The sequence below is a fragment of the Pleuronectes platessa genome, chromosome 24 (genome assembly GCF_947347685.1).
Source record: "Pleuronectes platessa chromosome 24, fPlePla1.1, whole genome shotgun sequence".
Lineage (NCBI taxonomy): Eukaryota > Metazoa > Chordata > Actinopteri > Pleuronectiformes > Pleuronectidae > Pleuronectes > Pleuronectes platessa.
In genome coordinates this window covers 8,280,971-8,298,290 of record NC_070649.1, presented here as the reverse complement: position 1 = coordinate 8,298,290, position 17,320 = coordinate 8,280,971, and the positions used below count along the sequence as shown (strand labels likewise).

Sequence of the window (17,320 nt, the reverse complement as noted above, 5' to 3'; positions counted from 1 at the left end):
CTGATGTTCAGGGGTGTTTTTGGTTGCGAAGATTTTATATTTTCCCAGTTCCTTTTTGGTTACAATAGTTAGATTGCAATCAATAATTTACATTTTCCCAATGATCTCTATGATAGCGGCCATTTAGTTTGCTTATACATGCAATTATCCAATCACCCAATCGTGTGGTGATTTGTTTTATCAGTTCTTTTGTTTTGCAGGTACAGCTCATGAGACGAGAGATAAACATGTCGTTTTTTTTTATTAAGTTTTTTTCTTTTTTAACAGAAGGGCAAAAACAATCTTTACAATAAATGTTGGCACATAAATAAGTCAAAATTGAATGCGATCACTCCGCCTCTTGCTGTATTATATTGACTTGTATATGAGGGTTCTTTTGTGGGGCCGTAGTTGAGTTTGTTATATTTTTATTTCATTGGGCACGCCCCACAGTTTCCCTTTGTTAGTTCACTAGTCTTTATGGGTGGCCTTCGGGCTGTATTTCTGGTTATGTGAAGTGTTGTTTTGTTTTTGTGTGACCAATGAGTCAGGGGAGTAGGACCAGGATTTAGGTAGAGGGCTTGTCTTTTGTATACTTCATGTTTGTTCTTTGATTCCGTTATCAAGTCAATCGGAGCATTATTTCAATAAAAGGCTTAACACCCACATCATCAGCAAATTTAAAGTGTACACAGACTCAGTTCAAAAGTAGTTCTCTCAGTTATCCTGTTTATAAATGAACTCGGTTGTTTTTTACGAGACCTGTTTGCATAAAAACTCTGAAAAGCTAGTAAGTGGACCATGTGTTGATACTGATCCCAAACATTTTAAATAAATATCTGTGCTCAACTTGGATTAGTTGTTATACAGCAGAATATAACAGAGTAGCAATACTTCATAAACTGTACACAACAGCACTTTATTGAAAACATGTACACACACGTTAAATCCACTCAAAAAGAAACATTTATCCCATCGGATGAGATAAAAACTGAATCAAGTTTCTGCTTGTAAAAGTTGCAACAAAAGAAATACTCAAAATATACTTCAAATTGAGCTCGTGCTCATTTTGATATTGAAATGCTCAAAGCACACTGCAGCACGCAGCCTGAAGCGGATATCTATACACCTTATTCTCAAGTATTTACAGCTCAACAAGGATGCAATTCAATGTATTGTTTGGCATCATAACAATTCTCGCTCAACTGGCATTCCCTGATGCAATAACGTTTATTAGTGTGCATAAGTGTGCATATTTGTGATTAAAAAAACTGATTACATTGCTAGAGAGCATATTGCAACTTAAGACCCATACGAACAGATAAATGGCACAATAGGCAAGACCTATCTGCAGTTGTTTTGTCTATTTGGTTTTGTCTAATCGCAGGATGTGCGAAATCGATGCTTTTTCTTCGTGGATTCACATGAATAACAAAATGCACCAAAATGTAATGAAGACATAAATGCAGCTGATAATAGTTGTCTTTAAAAATAAACAGACTCAACAGTGATGGTAATGCTGCTTTGCATGCAAAAATAAAGTCAAAAAAGAGTCTTAAATTAGAATAATAAAAATATAACAATGTTAGATGTCTCACTTTAATATCGACATTGGCTTGTTAAAGCAAAGAAATCACCAAAGGGAAACACAATTTCTGTGCGTTTGTAACCAGCAAAAAATTGGTCAGTGCAGCTATGAAAGAATAAAACTAAATAAAAGAGCTCACAAGCCGGCACCAGCAGTCGATGAGATCAGGACATGGGGAAGCCGTGGTGCTCACACAGTTACAAAAAATGTTTAATTCTAAAAAGGATGTCATATATGATAACACATACTCTGACTTAGGTAGTTTACATCTTCGATATAGCTTACTTGTGTTGTATGCTGAATTTCACGATATTTGTTGTCAACTTAATGTTTGGCTGGGGAAACTATCTGAAATGTTTTATTCAAACAGCCAGGCAAATATTGAAAAAACAATTGTAGTTTATATTTCCAACGCCATGAAGTGCCACTTAAATCCTTCATGTAGATCAGTAAAGACAATGAATATCTAAAAATAGAATATATTGCTAATAATCAGCTGATTAATTATCTTGTTATCGCGCTGTCCACTGTTGACTGAATTCTAATTTAAATAGCTGTCAATTAAAATAGGCCCTTCCTGAGGAATGCAGTTTCACATTAAAGCCTTACCTCAACAGATCTAGTTAGTGGTAGGCTTTTAGTTTGAAAGTTCTGCAGAGAGTGTTGAGTTGCTTTGATAGGAGCTTAAGCTGAAAAAAACAGCTAGATGAAAGAGTAGAAGTATATACATTCTGAGCCAAACAAATACAATTAAAGGTTTGTTCAATCCTTCTTTGATGCCAACTGAGTGAGTCTAATACCACAATGTATCGCAGAAGACCATAGGAAAAAAAGATGTCCACCTCACCGTGCCCCACCCACTTAGCAACTTTGTTAAACTACACACGCTTTACAGTGTTAAAATTATGAAAAGAAAGAAAGCTGGTACCGGACTCACACACAGCCAAAGCACATGGACACAGAGCTCCGTGCAAATATACATGCTGAAATCCCCACTTTGCTCTATAAAACAACCAGGATTGAGGTTTTGTTCAAAGTGAATGGAGAAATAAATGGTACGTGACTATTTTGAGTTGGACAGTTGTCAGTTAGGCTTCAGCTTTTTATAGTTTTAACTAATCCGGCTGCAGAATGATGCAGAGAAGGTCTCATAGAAGTTGAATAAACTTCTATGTTGTTGATGTAGAGACCCCCTTTGTCTTGTGCTTGGAAAAGAGGCCGTCTAGTTTGTGCTGAGCAGGTTACTGAGTACTGGAAGGTAAAAGAACAGAACAACGAGTGCAAGAGTCAATACAAAATATAGAGTAACTACCTGCACTATCTGTTATTTACCACTAGGTGTCAGCCTACAGGCTAGTTTTAAGGCAGCTTTTTTCTGTGGACTTGTTGAACGATACATATCTAGATAGGGCTTAAAATATGCATTGTTAATACGGAGCTGTAAATAAAGCACAACATATAACAGTACAATACTACTGAAACAATAATGCAATAATTATATAAAATACAGTATATCAGGCTCCTCCCCTGTGGAACCAGCTTTCACTCTGGGATCAGGAGGCAGACACCATCTCTAATCTCTATATTTAAGGTTAGACTTAAAGTGTTATTATTATTATTATTATTATTGCATTAACTGGTGCTGCTATCTATTATTGTCACTCATACCATTTTTATTATAATAACCAGCCTGACCAAGCTTAAATAGTGCTTGCTCATTGTGGGAACTGTTGAGTTTCTCTATAATTTTTAAGGTCTCAACCTTAACACGTATATTGCCTTGAGATAATGTATGTTATGATTTGGCGCTATACATATAAAATTTCATTGATTTTGAATGTTATACATTATACTGACCGGCCTATTTGCATAACACTACGTATATTTAACTGCTAATAATTCTGTACCTTTACTGACAGTAAGTAATGTTTTATAGGCTTAAATATGCTTCTTATGATTACATAGTGTTAATAATGTATACATTTGTGAACAGCTGTACTGACTATCCTCCTTTCACGTTCATGTATTATAATGCTGAGAAGCTACAAGGGCCCTTGCCTTTCGAACAAGATGGACAGAGGGTATATCTTTCTTTATATCAACTGTATTTTTGATAAAGCTGTACCGTTAAGTCACGGCGATGAGAGACCCACCTGATCATGACCCTTCAGTTCAATGTAAACAGCAAAATGTATTTGCAGTAAGTGTCCAAGAAAAACAAAGAAACTCACCTTGAGGTTCAGAGTGAGTGCCAGCCCCGGCTTTACCACTTTCAGGATCCACACCTGAGGGAAGGTTTTATCAATATGATCTCTCCGTCATCTGCCATGATAACTGTTTTATACTAGTCTATATATATATATATATATATATATAATTTATGCCATTGTAAAAATGTCAGGTATTGGACAAAGAAAAACATACTGACCTCCCTGCAGCTTGAAGCAGAGCTTTTTCTTATAGTAAGCAAAGTAACTGCCTGCTACCCCGGCCAGAGCGACTCCTATGGTGCTGACAATTCCTGCAATCGCTCCAGGTCCAGCTTCTGCAGCACAAGGCAGAGACACGCACACACAGATGTCTTTATGACTTCGATAGACATTGCGTTGACTTGAACTGATTTCCTGGAGATTTACACTGACCTTAACCATATTTCAAGTGAGAGTATTTGATGAATTGTAGAACAAAGTTTTCCAAACCAGTGAGCTGCTATAACCTCCCTTTTCCACAAAGTGGCAGTCCATAACTTTAAATAACAGTCTACTTTGAGTTTGAAAAAAGTTCATCCCACACACGTCAAGGAAAAACTTTAAAAAGTTCTAATAAGTCTAAAAAAACGGTCCTAGCGGCTTTTTATTCATTTCTGTCTTTGACAGAAAAACCAATTCCTTTTCCGACTAAACACCAGTGCAGAGACTAGATCTACCCCCCCCCCCAAAAAAAAGGTGGATTAAGAGTAAAAAAAAAAAAACACACCCAAACACCAGGGCAGGGTGGAGCACAAAGGCAGCACGCGCACACACAAAACACACAAGCCAATAAACCTAGCTGTTCTGAGGAATTGGCATGACTGTAAAACCGCAGTGAGTCATGAGCTAGATGTGTGTGTCACGATGGTACAGTGTGAAAAAATAGGGCGTTGCCTAGACACACAAAGAAAAAAATACAAAAGAAAACAGGATGCCAGCCTAGGGCCTGACATACTCCTGAGAAATGCTGAGCATGTTCTTTCCCATACACATGCAGGACACCTGAGGGACTCGATAATGGTCGGTGTTCTTTCCACTATGCTCATTGGCTTCTCCAGCCTTGATGGATCGACAAATCAAACTGATCACTGATGACGCATCCTTTATTCATTATCACAGCAGTCATCACTCTCTTACACTCTCGTGATTGCATCAATGTTACAAATCCTATCAAGACTCAAGGTAAACTTTTAAAAATTGCAACTACAAAAAACCCACCAAAAATAAATATGCTCCCAGTTACCAAAGTACACAAAGAGCTATTCATAAGCTACAAAGTGCTAAAAGGGAAAAAAACATCATGTGCTAAAATATCTCAACTTTAACATTATTCAAAGATGATGGGTTTTCTTAATAACAAACAGGGTTACAACAATCCCATGAGTGCTAGGAATGCTAGGAATGCAGGCCACACATGCCCAGAAAGGGAGGATAGAAAGAAACATTCACAAAGCCACCACAAAATAATAAAACACATATGCTTTTGAGTGCATTTTTAGATCTCAAAACGTAACAAAACAGAACTGTCATCTGGGAACAGTGCTTTCTTCATTTCCTCACATAAGAACATGTTCAGTGGTAATAAAATACCAGGAAAAACGGCCTTCCACCATAGTCTTATTGTGAAAAGTAGCTCATTCAAATAGATGTGGTCTACTATGTAACAGGAGTTCAGACTCCACCTTTAGATAAATGGCGTCTAACAGCAAAACATGAATGAGTCATGGCACCGACGAGAGCAGGGTGTAGATATGAAAAAAAAGAAAGTAGGAAAGCATACACACCCAAACTCAATGCTATATAATACTTGCAGGGCTGCATAGTTTAAACCTGATGGTGGCTCAGCAGTTGGCATGTATCTGTAAACAACTGAGCCGAGTTGGAAAGACAGAAAGAGCTCTGGAAGACAGTCTAATAACAGAAATGAAAAACATGCCTCGGTCTCTTTTACTTTAAAAGGGGTGGACAATTTAATAGAAACACCTCATTATACAACCAACCTGATGTTAATAACTCCTACACACTGAAACCTTTAGTTCATAATATGTTTATCCTAGGTCCTCCAGAGCTCCAGTTGAAATCCTTTAAACTTAAGCACAAAGGGGAGCACCACACAACCCCGGAATTCCATATGTTGGGAACAAAAAAATGAGAACACTTTCACCACCTTGACAATTTCTCTTCGATTCCTGGCTTTTCAAACACCCTTATATATGTTTACATCCAGTCCCACAGACATTTGTAAACCACCAGCAAACCTCTATTCAACAGCAACATCAGACCTGAAAGCCAGTCAGAACATAAATGGACCAATGGCTCATGGCATAGCCTGTAGAAGATTCATGGCCCTCTCTAACAGGGGCGTTAAGACTTGTTTTAAGTTGGAGATCCACATATAGAATTCCTCCGGCATGTTAGCATTTAGCATCTTCAGGATTTGGCCCCACGGGAGGTCTGGATCTGCAACGACACACAATTGTATCGTTTTAGCCAGAGAAACCAGACCAGGGGTGTCAATATGAGGAATATGCCGCTATGAAACTCAAGCCAAGGGCCAATTTAGAATCAGAGTTGCCATGTTTGTCAGGTGAAAAGACAAATAAATCCAAACTGAGTCGGAAAAATATTTAAAAGGACCCGTGCTTTGAAAACCACAAACCACAATGCACGAGCATGGAAACAGCAGCGGCATACACAGCTTCCTCTATGACAGGAAATGCCCGACAGCAGCACGAGAGCAAATCAATTGGGAGAGGAGAAAATAATGATGCCCGCGATGAGAGAGCACGCACGCACTAAGACAGGAAGAACACCCGGAAGAGCACCAGACAAGATCAGCGATGGGGGATTTACCTTGAGGTTGATCAGCACCGCCTGTGAAGAATACAGAAAGCAAATCTTTAGAAAGGTCTCAACGCTGGACATGGATATGTACTTCTCAAGATAGTCAGTGATTTTTTTTTTTTTAAACAGATGACTTAGAGAACCAAAGGCAGGCCCAGTAAATATAGGAAGTTTCCCTTACCGTGAGAATCGGAGCCCGGGCCCTCTGGACGGCCTGCGTTCAAAAGAAGGAGAAAAGTCAAGCTGGATCAATATTCCTGTCCCATCGATCTCCCCTTTTACAAGTTTATTTTCACTATGACTAAAATTCTGACTGAGAAGTTGTGAGTGCTGTAAGCTGCAGTTAATAACATGTTAATGTAGCTGCCGCCTAAGATGTGATAACCAGTCATGTGGTTCTAATCAGCATCTGGCTATTTATTCATTTTTTCTTTCTTTGGCAGAAAGACCAGATCCTCCCATGCTCTGACTAACCCCCCAGTGCAGAGACACAAAGACATCCTTAAAAGAGGGAATTACAATTCTTTATATTTTTGTCTTTTCCTTCTGTTTACCCTTTCATTTGTACATTTCCACCACAATAAGTGTAAACTGTGGTAAAGCGTCTTCGGACAAGTGACAGGACTTTTGAATTAGTCTTATATAAATGAGATATGGCTGTTCACTTCACGTGACACAGATCGGATTTTCCTCTGAACAGTCACAAACTGTCTGTTGGGGAATTGGAAAGTCTCATTAAAACCACAACACACTGCATGCCTCAGCCCTGCATGACTCCTGCTGTCTGTGACACACACATCTGTCTATTATTTACTACAAACTACTTCCATTTCCCTTTGGCAACGTGAATATGTGATCAAAACATTTGTATGTAACAACATGACCCCCTTACATCAGTTACTATGACAATAAATAAATGTTACCATGAACATTGCCTTGAATTACTCCACTAAGCTGAGTCAGAGGTAGTGAAGGATATCTAAACAAACAACAATGGAGAAAACAATGGTTGTTCTCTCCAAAAAACAATATGTACTCGGAAGTATGAATTAAACAAAGCAATATGTTATTGTTTACTGGACAGAAACATGGTGTAAGTGCACATTTATTGTTGCAAAAGAAAGCAATTTGTGTCCTTGTTGAATAAAATGTATATATACATCAATAGTTTTGTTGCAGCTACATTCAGGAGATAAAATAAAATCATCAATCTTTTGAGAAACACAATTGCACCCTTAATGGTGGTGCTGGTTCAAACTAGCTCACTCTACTAATACACTGTAATGCAGATAAAAAAGATTCACATCTATCTTATATTTCAGCGTCTAATTGAACTCATACGACTGTGAGTGAATGACATACATTGGGAAGTATTATGGAATGTGGCATACAACCTCATATACATCAATTCAGTGACTGGCAACACAGATTGAAGCCCCAATCAAAATGAGAAATGTTTCTAGTGTGAAGATTACCTCCTGAGCTGCCTCCATCTGGCTTGTACTCCCCACCTCCACCGATATCCGACAAATCGGAGTCACTAAATGATCCACCACCTGCAGGAAAGGTACAATATTTAAATATCAATTTATTTGTTTTCTCAATACAATCATTCTAGTCATGACACTAAGGATAAAAGCAACAGTCTGTTAATGTCTCGCCACTTTGGGATTTTTTTCACAAGCTACTCAGTCTGTGGATGTCGGCTTTCAGGAGAATGGAGAATGTGGCAGTGTTTTTGAAGGCTTACCCCCTGTGTTCGTTGGTGGCTTGACAGCAGGTTTGTCAGGTTTGGGGTCGGTGTCTGGGAGAAAAAAAATATTATTATTATATTATATTATAGGATCACAATGGTTGAAAAGGGGTAAGAAACCAAAAGAAAAGCTGGATAAGCAAGAATGCTGCTTTTTAAAACATTATCTGTAACACCATGAACTAATACAGAATCAAACGCCCTGCCCTTGGAATTCATACTTACTGCTGTAGGTTATAAACTTGTTAGTCAGATATGGAAAAGGTTTATTTTGAATGTTTTGATTCTGCATTATAATATGATGTTGGGGAAACTAAATATTGACATGCCTATCATGACTATAATAACAGGTGCTCTAACTGGACAATTGCTAATTGTAGAGGGGGTTTTCAGAAAAAAGTCAACTTGCATAACAAATATACCTCGACCGTTTAAATAATAAAGATATCCACATTTATTTGAACCATTTCATCTGACGGTTTTACCTGGGCCCACTGCATCACCAAGATCAAATCCGAAGCCACCTGTAACACACAAGCACACAAACATTAAACACTGACCAATCAAGTGTCCTTCCTGATAGATTATGAGGCAAACCAGTTGATTCACATCCCAAATAACCACATGAAACCTCAGCTAAAGCAAAACCATCGTGTGGCTGAAAATATTAAACCAACCTTCACCAGTATCACCAGAACTTGGTTGCTTTGGCTTCACAGTTGCTGTCTCGTCTGGAGAAAAATAATTCACGCAGACAAGGACACAAAGAACAAAGAATACATTCATATTATACATCAAAATACACAAACTTGTGGATAACACAGGGAAAAAAAGAGCAAACAAAAATAACACCAGCTTGCACGCTGGATTTTACCTGGTCCAAATGCATCACTCAGATCAAGTCCGAAGCCACCTGTAATACACAAGCACACAAACATTAAACACTGACCCACACTGTATTGAAGGTCCAGCCCACCTGAGAGGAAAAGGAAGTGGGAGGGATTTAAACTGGACCAAACAAACCATATTATACAAACATAGCGTCACTCAAATAACTGAATTACTTTACAAACTTCACCATTTATAATTTCATAGCTAGAAAGTTATTTGGTAAAGAAATCTCTCTCTGTCTCTCTCTCTCTCGGACACACACAAACACACACACTGTTCTAGAGGTTTCATCCAGTGCTGAGAGAGCATGCTGAGTTTTGGGGCATCGCGGCTGGTCCGTATCACGACACAAGATTTGTGTAGTTGTTTTGTCTATGGTTTCAGAATCATCCCACCAGTATTGCAGATGGTAGCAGTTAGATCAAAGCACCACTGGTGCTTGAGAGCTGCCTCACAGACCTGGCCCCACCACTCGTAGTCTTACTGAAACAGTTCTAGGCGGTGTCGGTTGGTGGAGATCGTTATTAAACTGTCCACGGACAAAAGGGAACATGGCAAATGACCTGAGGTTGTGAAAATTGTCCCATGACCTTTCAGACAAGGGTGACTAAACCTCAAAGATTCATCATCTGGAAATCATTTGTATGTACAGAAAAATCTAAAAGAAATCTGGATGTCATGAGAGGTGAGAAGGTGCAAACCATCAGTTTTCTCCGGGGCCTTTGGTTCCTCCTTAGGTTTTACAGTTGGTGGATCTAAGGGAATACAAAGAAAGAACCAGTGTTATTATTTGTAGCTATAAAATTTACAATGACACAAATATGTTTTTACTTCTCAAAAACCTGCTCTTTATCAGTGGAAACAGTGAAAACCCCAGAGTTTCTTTGGTCTCAGCTGATCAGAGATCAGCGCTGCAGCTTCTTGATCAGAGCAGAAGCTGCAGTTTTTTCTAACGAGCTTCAGTATCTGTGTTCGCCTCCAGTCTGACCTTTTATTGGTAACCTAACTGTTAAGGTTCATTGTTTCTGAAATAAGAGGCCTGAATGCTATGTTCACAGCAAACTTGAAAAAAAGAAAATATTAAGCCATGGTTTAGCTGCACTATAGGCTGACTCCTTGTTTACCTGAAATGTGCACTTAATGATTTTATTTTGTACCGCCCTGTTTGGCAGTGTTGTTTTTCAATAAAATAAAACATTTGCATAAAGCAAGCCAATCCACTTTTCCATGTTGATAGAGCATTAAAACGAAAAACAAATTATGGAGAAAAAAAATAAATGAACGGACGTTTAGAATAGATACAAATTTGCGATTAATCGTGATTAATTTTGAGTTAACTATGACATAAATGCGATTAATCGCGATTAAATATTTTAATCGTTTGACAGCACTAATAATTATTTATGAACATAAAACACTACAACAATGACAGTGAAATGGAGAAGACGTAAGTGTGTAATTTTGTTAAGAGAGAAAAACAGATCTGAAGAGAAGCCATCAGGTACACCACAAAGAAACTTAGTGTGTGAAGAATCTCATTCATCCATGTGATGGTATCTTATCTAAGTTTTATAAATATACCAGTGGCAGAAGTTTAACATCCTGAGACAAATAAGCCTGTATAATGCACAATGCTCCAGGTAGACCTTGGTGTCATACAAGTGGATGTGAATTTGGGTCCTTTAAAAACGTTTTGCTACCACGGTTGTTGCAGACTTTCAACAGGACACAGCTCTCTTGTTATGGGAATCATAATGTTGCTTTACTTTTAAAGCCATACTAGATGGGACAATTACTGATGGTGTACCATCTGTTAATGTCACAACAACAGGACAATGCTACGTTGTTTACACATGGAGTTTTACACCCTGTTCAAGCCTGGCAGGAACATGCAACCAGAATGAGTCTTCTGTGGCTGCTTGGGATAAGATCTCACTTCCTCTCTAAGTGGTTACACATATGTCACTTCTGTTTGCAAAGACCAAATTAATTATAGTGCCAATGTATTTTATTGTATGCTCCGTTCAATGTAGGGGGTAAATGATGATGGTCTTCATAGCCCCATCCCTCTCTTTCTCCCTCTGTCTGCTTGTGCTTTTGTGGTGGATGGGCAGATGGGGAGATTTAATAATGTGATGGGGAAAAATCTGGGAAATTGAAACTCCAGAACAACAGCAAGTAAATTAGAAGTATGGGATGCATATTTGACCATTTATATCCTATTTAATATATTTTTCAATAATTTTCAGGGTGTTTCCTGGCGCGATCCGCTCGCGGCAAAAGCAAAAAATAGGCCTGCCGCCGAAACCACAGGTGCAGAGCGCGAGGCGCCGGAGGCACGTGTGTTCTGATCATGTGTTCATGATTAAAGATGATGCATATGTCTCAGTGCATTGATGCAGGGAGTGTCCCTTTCATGTAATATTGGTTTATGCCACAAGGATTTATAATACAAGGAAACTGAACATCTAGTATATGTTTTAATACCTATTTATATAGAGCGAGTTCATATCAGCATATATGTGTGGTGGCATACAGCTTTTTTAACTTTATAAGTGTTTATGTCGATAAATAATCAATATCCAAGAACTTTTTAAGAAAGACGCATATATATGAGTAGTAGGGTTAATCCTTAATAAATGCTTTAGCTAAAACAGGATACTTTAATCAGTTTTACTTCTCCAGTTATGTTTATATGCCACTGTAGGTATAAAATCACAGCTCTAATTTCCCTGACAGGACGGCGATGCGCGGAGGCGGAGAAGTTTATTTAGGGACACAGTAGTAGCTCTCTTCCTCTTTCTCTCTCTCCACTGCCGGTCGTGTAAGGAAGTGTCGCGTGGGCGCAGCAGGTGTGGACGCCAATTCTTTGTTGCGGTACATTTTATTAACCGAAAGTCTCTTTAAAGTAAATGGAGATCACGCAGAAAACGTGCGCGTGTGTATGATTATGAAACTGTATCAGGTCAGCGGTTGTCACTTGAGTTGGATGGATGTGGTCTGAGCGGGCTTTAGTCCTTCTGTTCACTAAATGATTCTCCTGTGACTTGTGAGTGGATCTCACTTCCCAGCTCTAGCAGATTTGTCACTTGCGTTTGTAAAGACCAAATTATGTTGCTCACCTGACGTTACAATGCGTTCTGAATGTGTCTCTTGTGACAGCTATTGATCTGACTGTCCTCTGCTTAGGTAGGTTATTTTATTATATCAAACAGTCATAATGTTTTGAGCCAAAGCGCTGTTTATATCTTTGAGTACAGTGTATTATATACTATACAATTACAATAATTATAATAATTATTATAATGATAATAATTATGATGGTAATAATAATTACATGCTTGTCTGTATCAGGGCGAATGAGAAGTATCGAGAGGAGAAATAAAGTCAGGAAGGACTGAATGAATGTGCAGCTATGAATAAAGATTTTACCAATTTAAGACATAGTAATAAATATCTAATCAGGAACTTGTTTGTGCATAAACATATTCCCCATGTTAAAGCACACCCAACTTGATTGCCAGACCGACTTCAAATCGGGTCAATTTTGAATGAATCTGTGACAGACTGTCACAGACGTATTCAAAATTTACTGTCAGTGACAGAATACATACAGAGACAATACATATTGTCTCTGACAGTAAATGTCGTCCACTTCCTGTCGACCCTATTTTTGTGCAACTGTGTATTTGATATCAGACGGTCTTGTCTAACCCTAACCTCTCGTGGTTGCACTCTGAGCCATGTTGCTGGCTGTGTTACCCTCTGCAGAGCTAATAATGAAACCTCTAAGACCACTCCGGAATCACAAACTCATTATTTCAGATCTCCTGATAAATTTCCAACAGAGCAGTCAAATGAAAAAATAAATATAGTTCACTCAGCAGCAGATATGGAGTAACAGTGAACTGATATGTCTTCAGTCTTAAATTTGATTGCAGGAAATGCAAAATATGTATTTGTATGGTCTTAATTACTTTGCTTTCCATTGCTTTAATGTCCTGTTTTTAAGATTTTATTGTTTTAAAAAAATCTTTTAAAATAGTTTCTGTTATAAGCATCAGTTCTGGTTTAATATCCTTTATTGTTATTGTTATTATTACAACCACTAATTCTACTGAGAGAGTCACTCACCTAGATCACCAAGGGCATCCGCAAGGTCAAATCCTGCATGAAAAGACAAGGGAGCACATTATCAATCAGCACTGACATAGAACGACTGACCAGCTCTAGTATTTATCTGCCTTTCACCGAACCCGTGTGACTCTACAGCGACCAGCCACACATTGTTTTCTGAGTTTCCCTGCACAGTGGGAAGATGTGTTCCGTGTTTGGGTGATGCAAGGAGTCATACAGTATATTTGCAAGTTGCTATGGTAGCAGTAGCTCAATAAACAGCTTTGGAACCTGAATAACTAGTGAAACTAGTAACGTGGTTTTCCACAGTAAAGCACATGCCGGCACTTTTTACCCAGGAGGTTGTAAAATAGTTATAATTACTAACTCTTATGTATACGATATAGAGTTCTGACATATAAAATGACAGAGTGGAGTTATACATCCTTTTAGATCAATTAATTTCACAAACCAGAGGGTAAAGCACCACGATAACATAGAAAAATGTAATTAAATCCTAAACAGATCCATTTAAATCAGTGACAGTCTGCAGTAACTGATTTATTTGGCCAATTCAATAAAGCTGAGAAAAGCCTTGACTCTAAGATGTTCTTTCAGCATACAGCTGTTAGTTATTAAGATTCTTACAATAATATAAATCTATGATGAATGAACCATGGAGGAATGACCGTCAAACATGCTACATTCCCTTTTATCCCAATTTCCCAAATATCCAATGTAAGGATATTAAATATTATTTGAAAGCCTCAACATAATAAGCATGACTAAATGAAACTCATCAGAGAAGTGACGCGTTCCCTGTATGCATGTTGTATATTTGCCAGATAACTTTGCGAGGACCTTTTTTTTAGCCTAAACCTTACAGAGCTACAAACCTTGTGAAGTGATTCTCGCCAATACTCTGACCCACTTTCAAATGGCTGTTCGAGGATTAAGACTTGGTATTGGTAAGGGTAAGGTTTAGATTGGGTATTAAGTTGTAAATTGTAAATAGCGCTTTTCTAGTCTTGATGGCAACTCAAAGCGCTTAAGGGTTAGGGTTAGGATCGAGCCGCCGACCTTCTTTGATGGTCAAAGTTAGGGTGCAGAGCTAAGGAAAGCATTATGCCAATTAGTGTCCTCAGTAAGACAGAAGTGTGTGTGTGTGCATGTGCGTGTGTGGCTAAGGCTAAATGAACAATCTGATGCTGTATTGATGAAAAAGATGATTCCCTGAAATATCATATAGTGACTTCATGAAGACGCCACAAAGATGTCTGATTATTGTGTAATGCATGGCAGAAAAAAGCATGTTCAGCTATCTTTGCATCCTGTAGGGCTGTAGGCATGACCTAAAGTTCATAAAAATTTAAATTAGTGGGAATAATATTACAGGGGTCAGAACATGAATGTCATATAATGTAGTAATGTATTAAGTTTTGCAAAAGAACCGAGACATTTAATATTGAGATTAAACGTTTCATATTAATAATTTGTCATCATATGGTATAAACTATGATGTGACGATCCTTTGAAAATCAGATTATTCCCATATAAAAAAACAAGCATTACCCAATTGATGTATATACAGGGCATTCATTCCTTTTGGAAATCCATTTAAGCCTTTGGAAAACAAAATTCAATATGCTCTTACCTCAAATAAACCAGATGAATTATTCATTGATCAAAAAGGAGCCACACAATCAAATCATATCATAATTTGGGTCAATGATAATTTAGCTGCAGGCCGTGACCTAAATACTCGGGTCTCCATCAAATTACAGTATCTCATTTCATACCGAGAGCTGCTCCTATTAAAACCTATTTTGCCAATCCAAACTTTAATTAAGTATTAACACGTATAAATAGGGGACGTTACACAGTGGTGACTTTAACGATGTTTATGTCGAGGAACACTATTTAGGCACGGCATAAATTAAATACATGTAATAAACGTGTAACAAGGCACAAATTAAGTATATGTAATAAACGTGTAACAAGGCATAAATTAAATATACGTAATAAACGTGTAACATGGCATAAAATAAATGTATTAAGATAAATCCCACTTCTGTCTCAACTTGTCATTATGGGGTGTCGTATTTATGGGGTAGCGTCATTATTTTAAAGCGAAAACATGGCATACAACGGTGGAATTGACCACATAGTGACAAATAGACATGATGTACAATTACTGAAACAACCGTTACCGGAGAAAACAAAGGGTTAGGTTCTACTCTGCAAGTTTGTGTCAGGCTCATGTAACACGTCTGGAAGAGAATGCCCCTCCCACCGCTTCCAGCAAATCATGGCATAGCCTTAGAAATAGAAACGTTCAGTCTTAAAGTAACCGCAAAGCCTGGCCTAAAATACACGTTGCGACTATGTGGTGTGTGTGTGTGTACACAATAACAACATATATGCCTCTTTATGATCCTTTTTAGTAAGTGGCTTACCTTCTTGTCCTAAAGTCCCAGCAACGAGAAAAAGAAGTACAACCAATCTCAGGCAACACGCCATGTCTACTGGGAAGTTTATTCCTTCACTGCTCCGTTAAAAGCTTTTTAGTTTCTAGTCTTACTAATGCCGCCGAGTGTTCTGCTCCGTGTTCGAGGGTGTTTCTCCAGTTCGCACGGATCTGAGGACTCGGCTCTCCGGCTCTCACTGGTGTCCTGTTACCGACTGTGAGTCAACTTTGCCATGGGCGAGCACGCTGGGTGTGGCGCGGCCTGACATGGGCGTTCACTGTGTGTGCGCACCCACGATAAAAAAGGATTTTACAAGGAATCTCCGGGCTTGTCATTATTTATCAATAGAGATATGAAGCCTCACACAAATCGAATCCACCACTCAGCCTTAGAGCATTAACGGAGCTCCTGAATATTTAATCACTTCAAATTGATTTGAACTTACTTGTCAGCAAAGCAAAGAACCCGGACAACAACATTTAAAGCGTAAATACATGTGGGTTCAACCAGTTATTCGTTTCGGGTTGCAGCGTAGACAGTTTACACTGAACCCTTTTTTTTATTATTATTTTTTAAATTGTATAACCAACTCTCGTGTTGTTTCAGAGACAGAACAGTGAGTTGCGGTGACGGCAAACTGTTTGGCTGTACTCTAGGGTTGCCAGGTAGCGTAATGCTGCCCCCTACAGGCAGGAGTTCACATTGCGCTCTCTATCTTTAAACACAGCCCAGTGGAGTGAAGCCATTTTCAGACTGTCACGACAATGATTAGACAATTCCTTTCTAGTGAGACAGGGATCCGACAACTCTGAATAAATGTTATCTGTCACTCCAGAATTTGAATACAATGTCTGGCTGCCTACAAATCTCCCCCCTCACATACAGATCATGATGTTGTTTATGTTTTAGTTATACTTAGTGTTTTATTAAATATCGGTTATTAGGACAACTAAAGTGTTGTAGTAAACGCTATCGGACTAGCTTGAGATAGAGAAGTTGGTCTGCATCTACTCTCAGACAATATTTTGGCAAAGGATCTTTGTTCAATTTGAAATGAGGTGATTGTTATTGTGAGGTATTTATATATTGTGAAACTCTCCCTCGTTTGATGTTTTAACACCAAACGAGTGGACACCCGGAAAGTCTGGAGCAAAACAACCATTTCAATCATCTATAAAGATATCTGTTGACATGTATTATTTCTCACATTACTGCTAACTCTTCTGTTCCTGTTATGAACCCGTAGATTGATCTTATTGGTCAGTAGTTGGGCCATTGACATATTTTGATCTATTATATCGAACTTTCGATAACCAATTGGGCTTACCCCCTTTGTTTGGGACTTTGCTTTGCACCATCTTTGCAAAATAATGTGGTCTTCTAAGGATAAGGCAAATAGAATCACACAAAAGGTAACCCTTCATGATTATCT

At 38.3% G+C, this 17,320-nt stretch overlaps 1 protein-coding gene across 2 annotated transcripts; it reads right to left on the bottom strand.

Annotated features, from left to right (window-relative positions):
- Window positions 1-879: 879 nt before the first annotated feature.
- Window positions 880-16,143, bottom strand: cd99 (CD99 molecule). Of its 2 annotated transcripts, XM_053416918.1 has the most exons (13): window positions 15,877-16,143; window positions 13,439-13,471; window positions 10,006-10,059; window positions 9,288-9,326; window positions 9,091-9,144; window positions 8,899-8,937; window positions 8,411-8,464; window positions 8,136-8,216; window positions 6,842-6,874; window positions 6,670-6,690; window positions 3,996-4,112; window positions 3,799-3,852; window positions 880-2,818 (listed from the first exon to the last, which is right to left on the bottom strand). In XM_053416918.1, exons 1-13 carry the CDS (start codon window positions 15,938-15,940, stop codon window positions 2,790-2,792), a joined length of 672 nt encoding a protein of 223 aa, XP_053272893.1. In that variant the 5' UTR covers window positions 15,941-16,143; the 3' UTR covers window positions 880-2,789. The 2 variants fall into 2 exon arrangements, with proteins under 2 accessions (XP_053272893.1, XP_053272894.1); XM_053416919.1 differs by lacking the exons at window positions 880-2,818; window positions 3,799-3,852; window positions 3,996-4,112 and adding an exon at window positions 4,902-6,276.
- Between the last annotated feature and the right edge of the window lie 1,177 nt (window positions 16,144-17,320).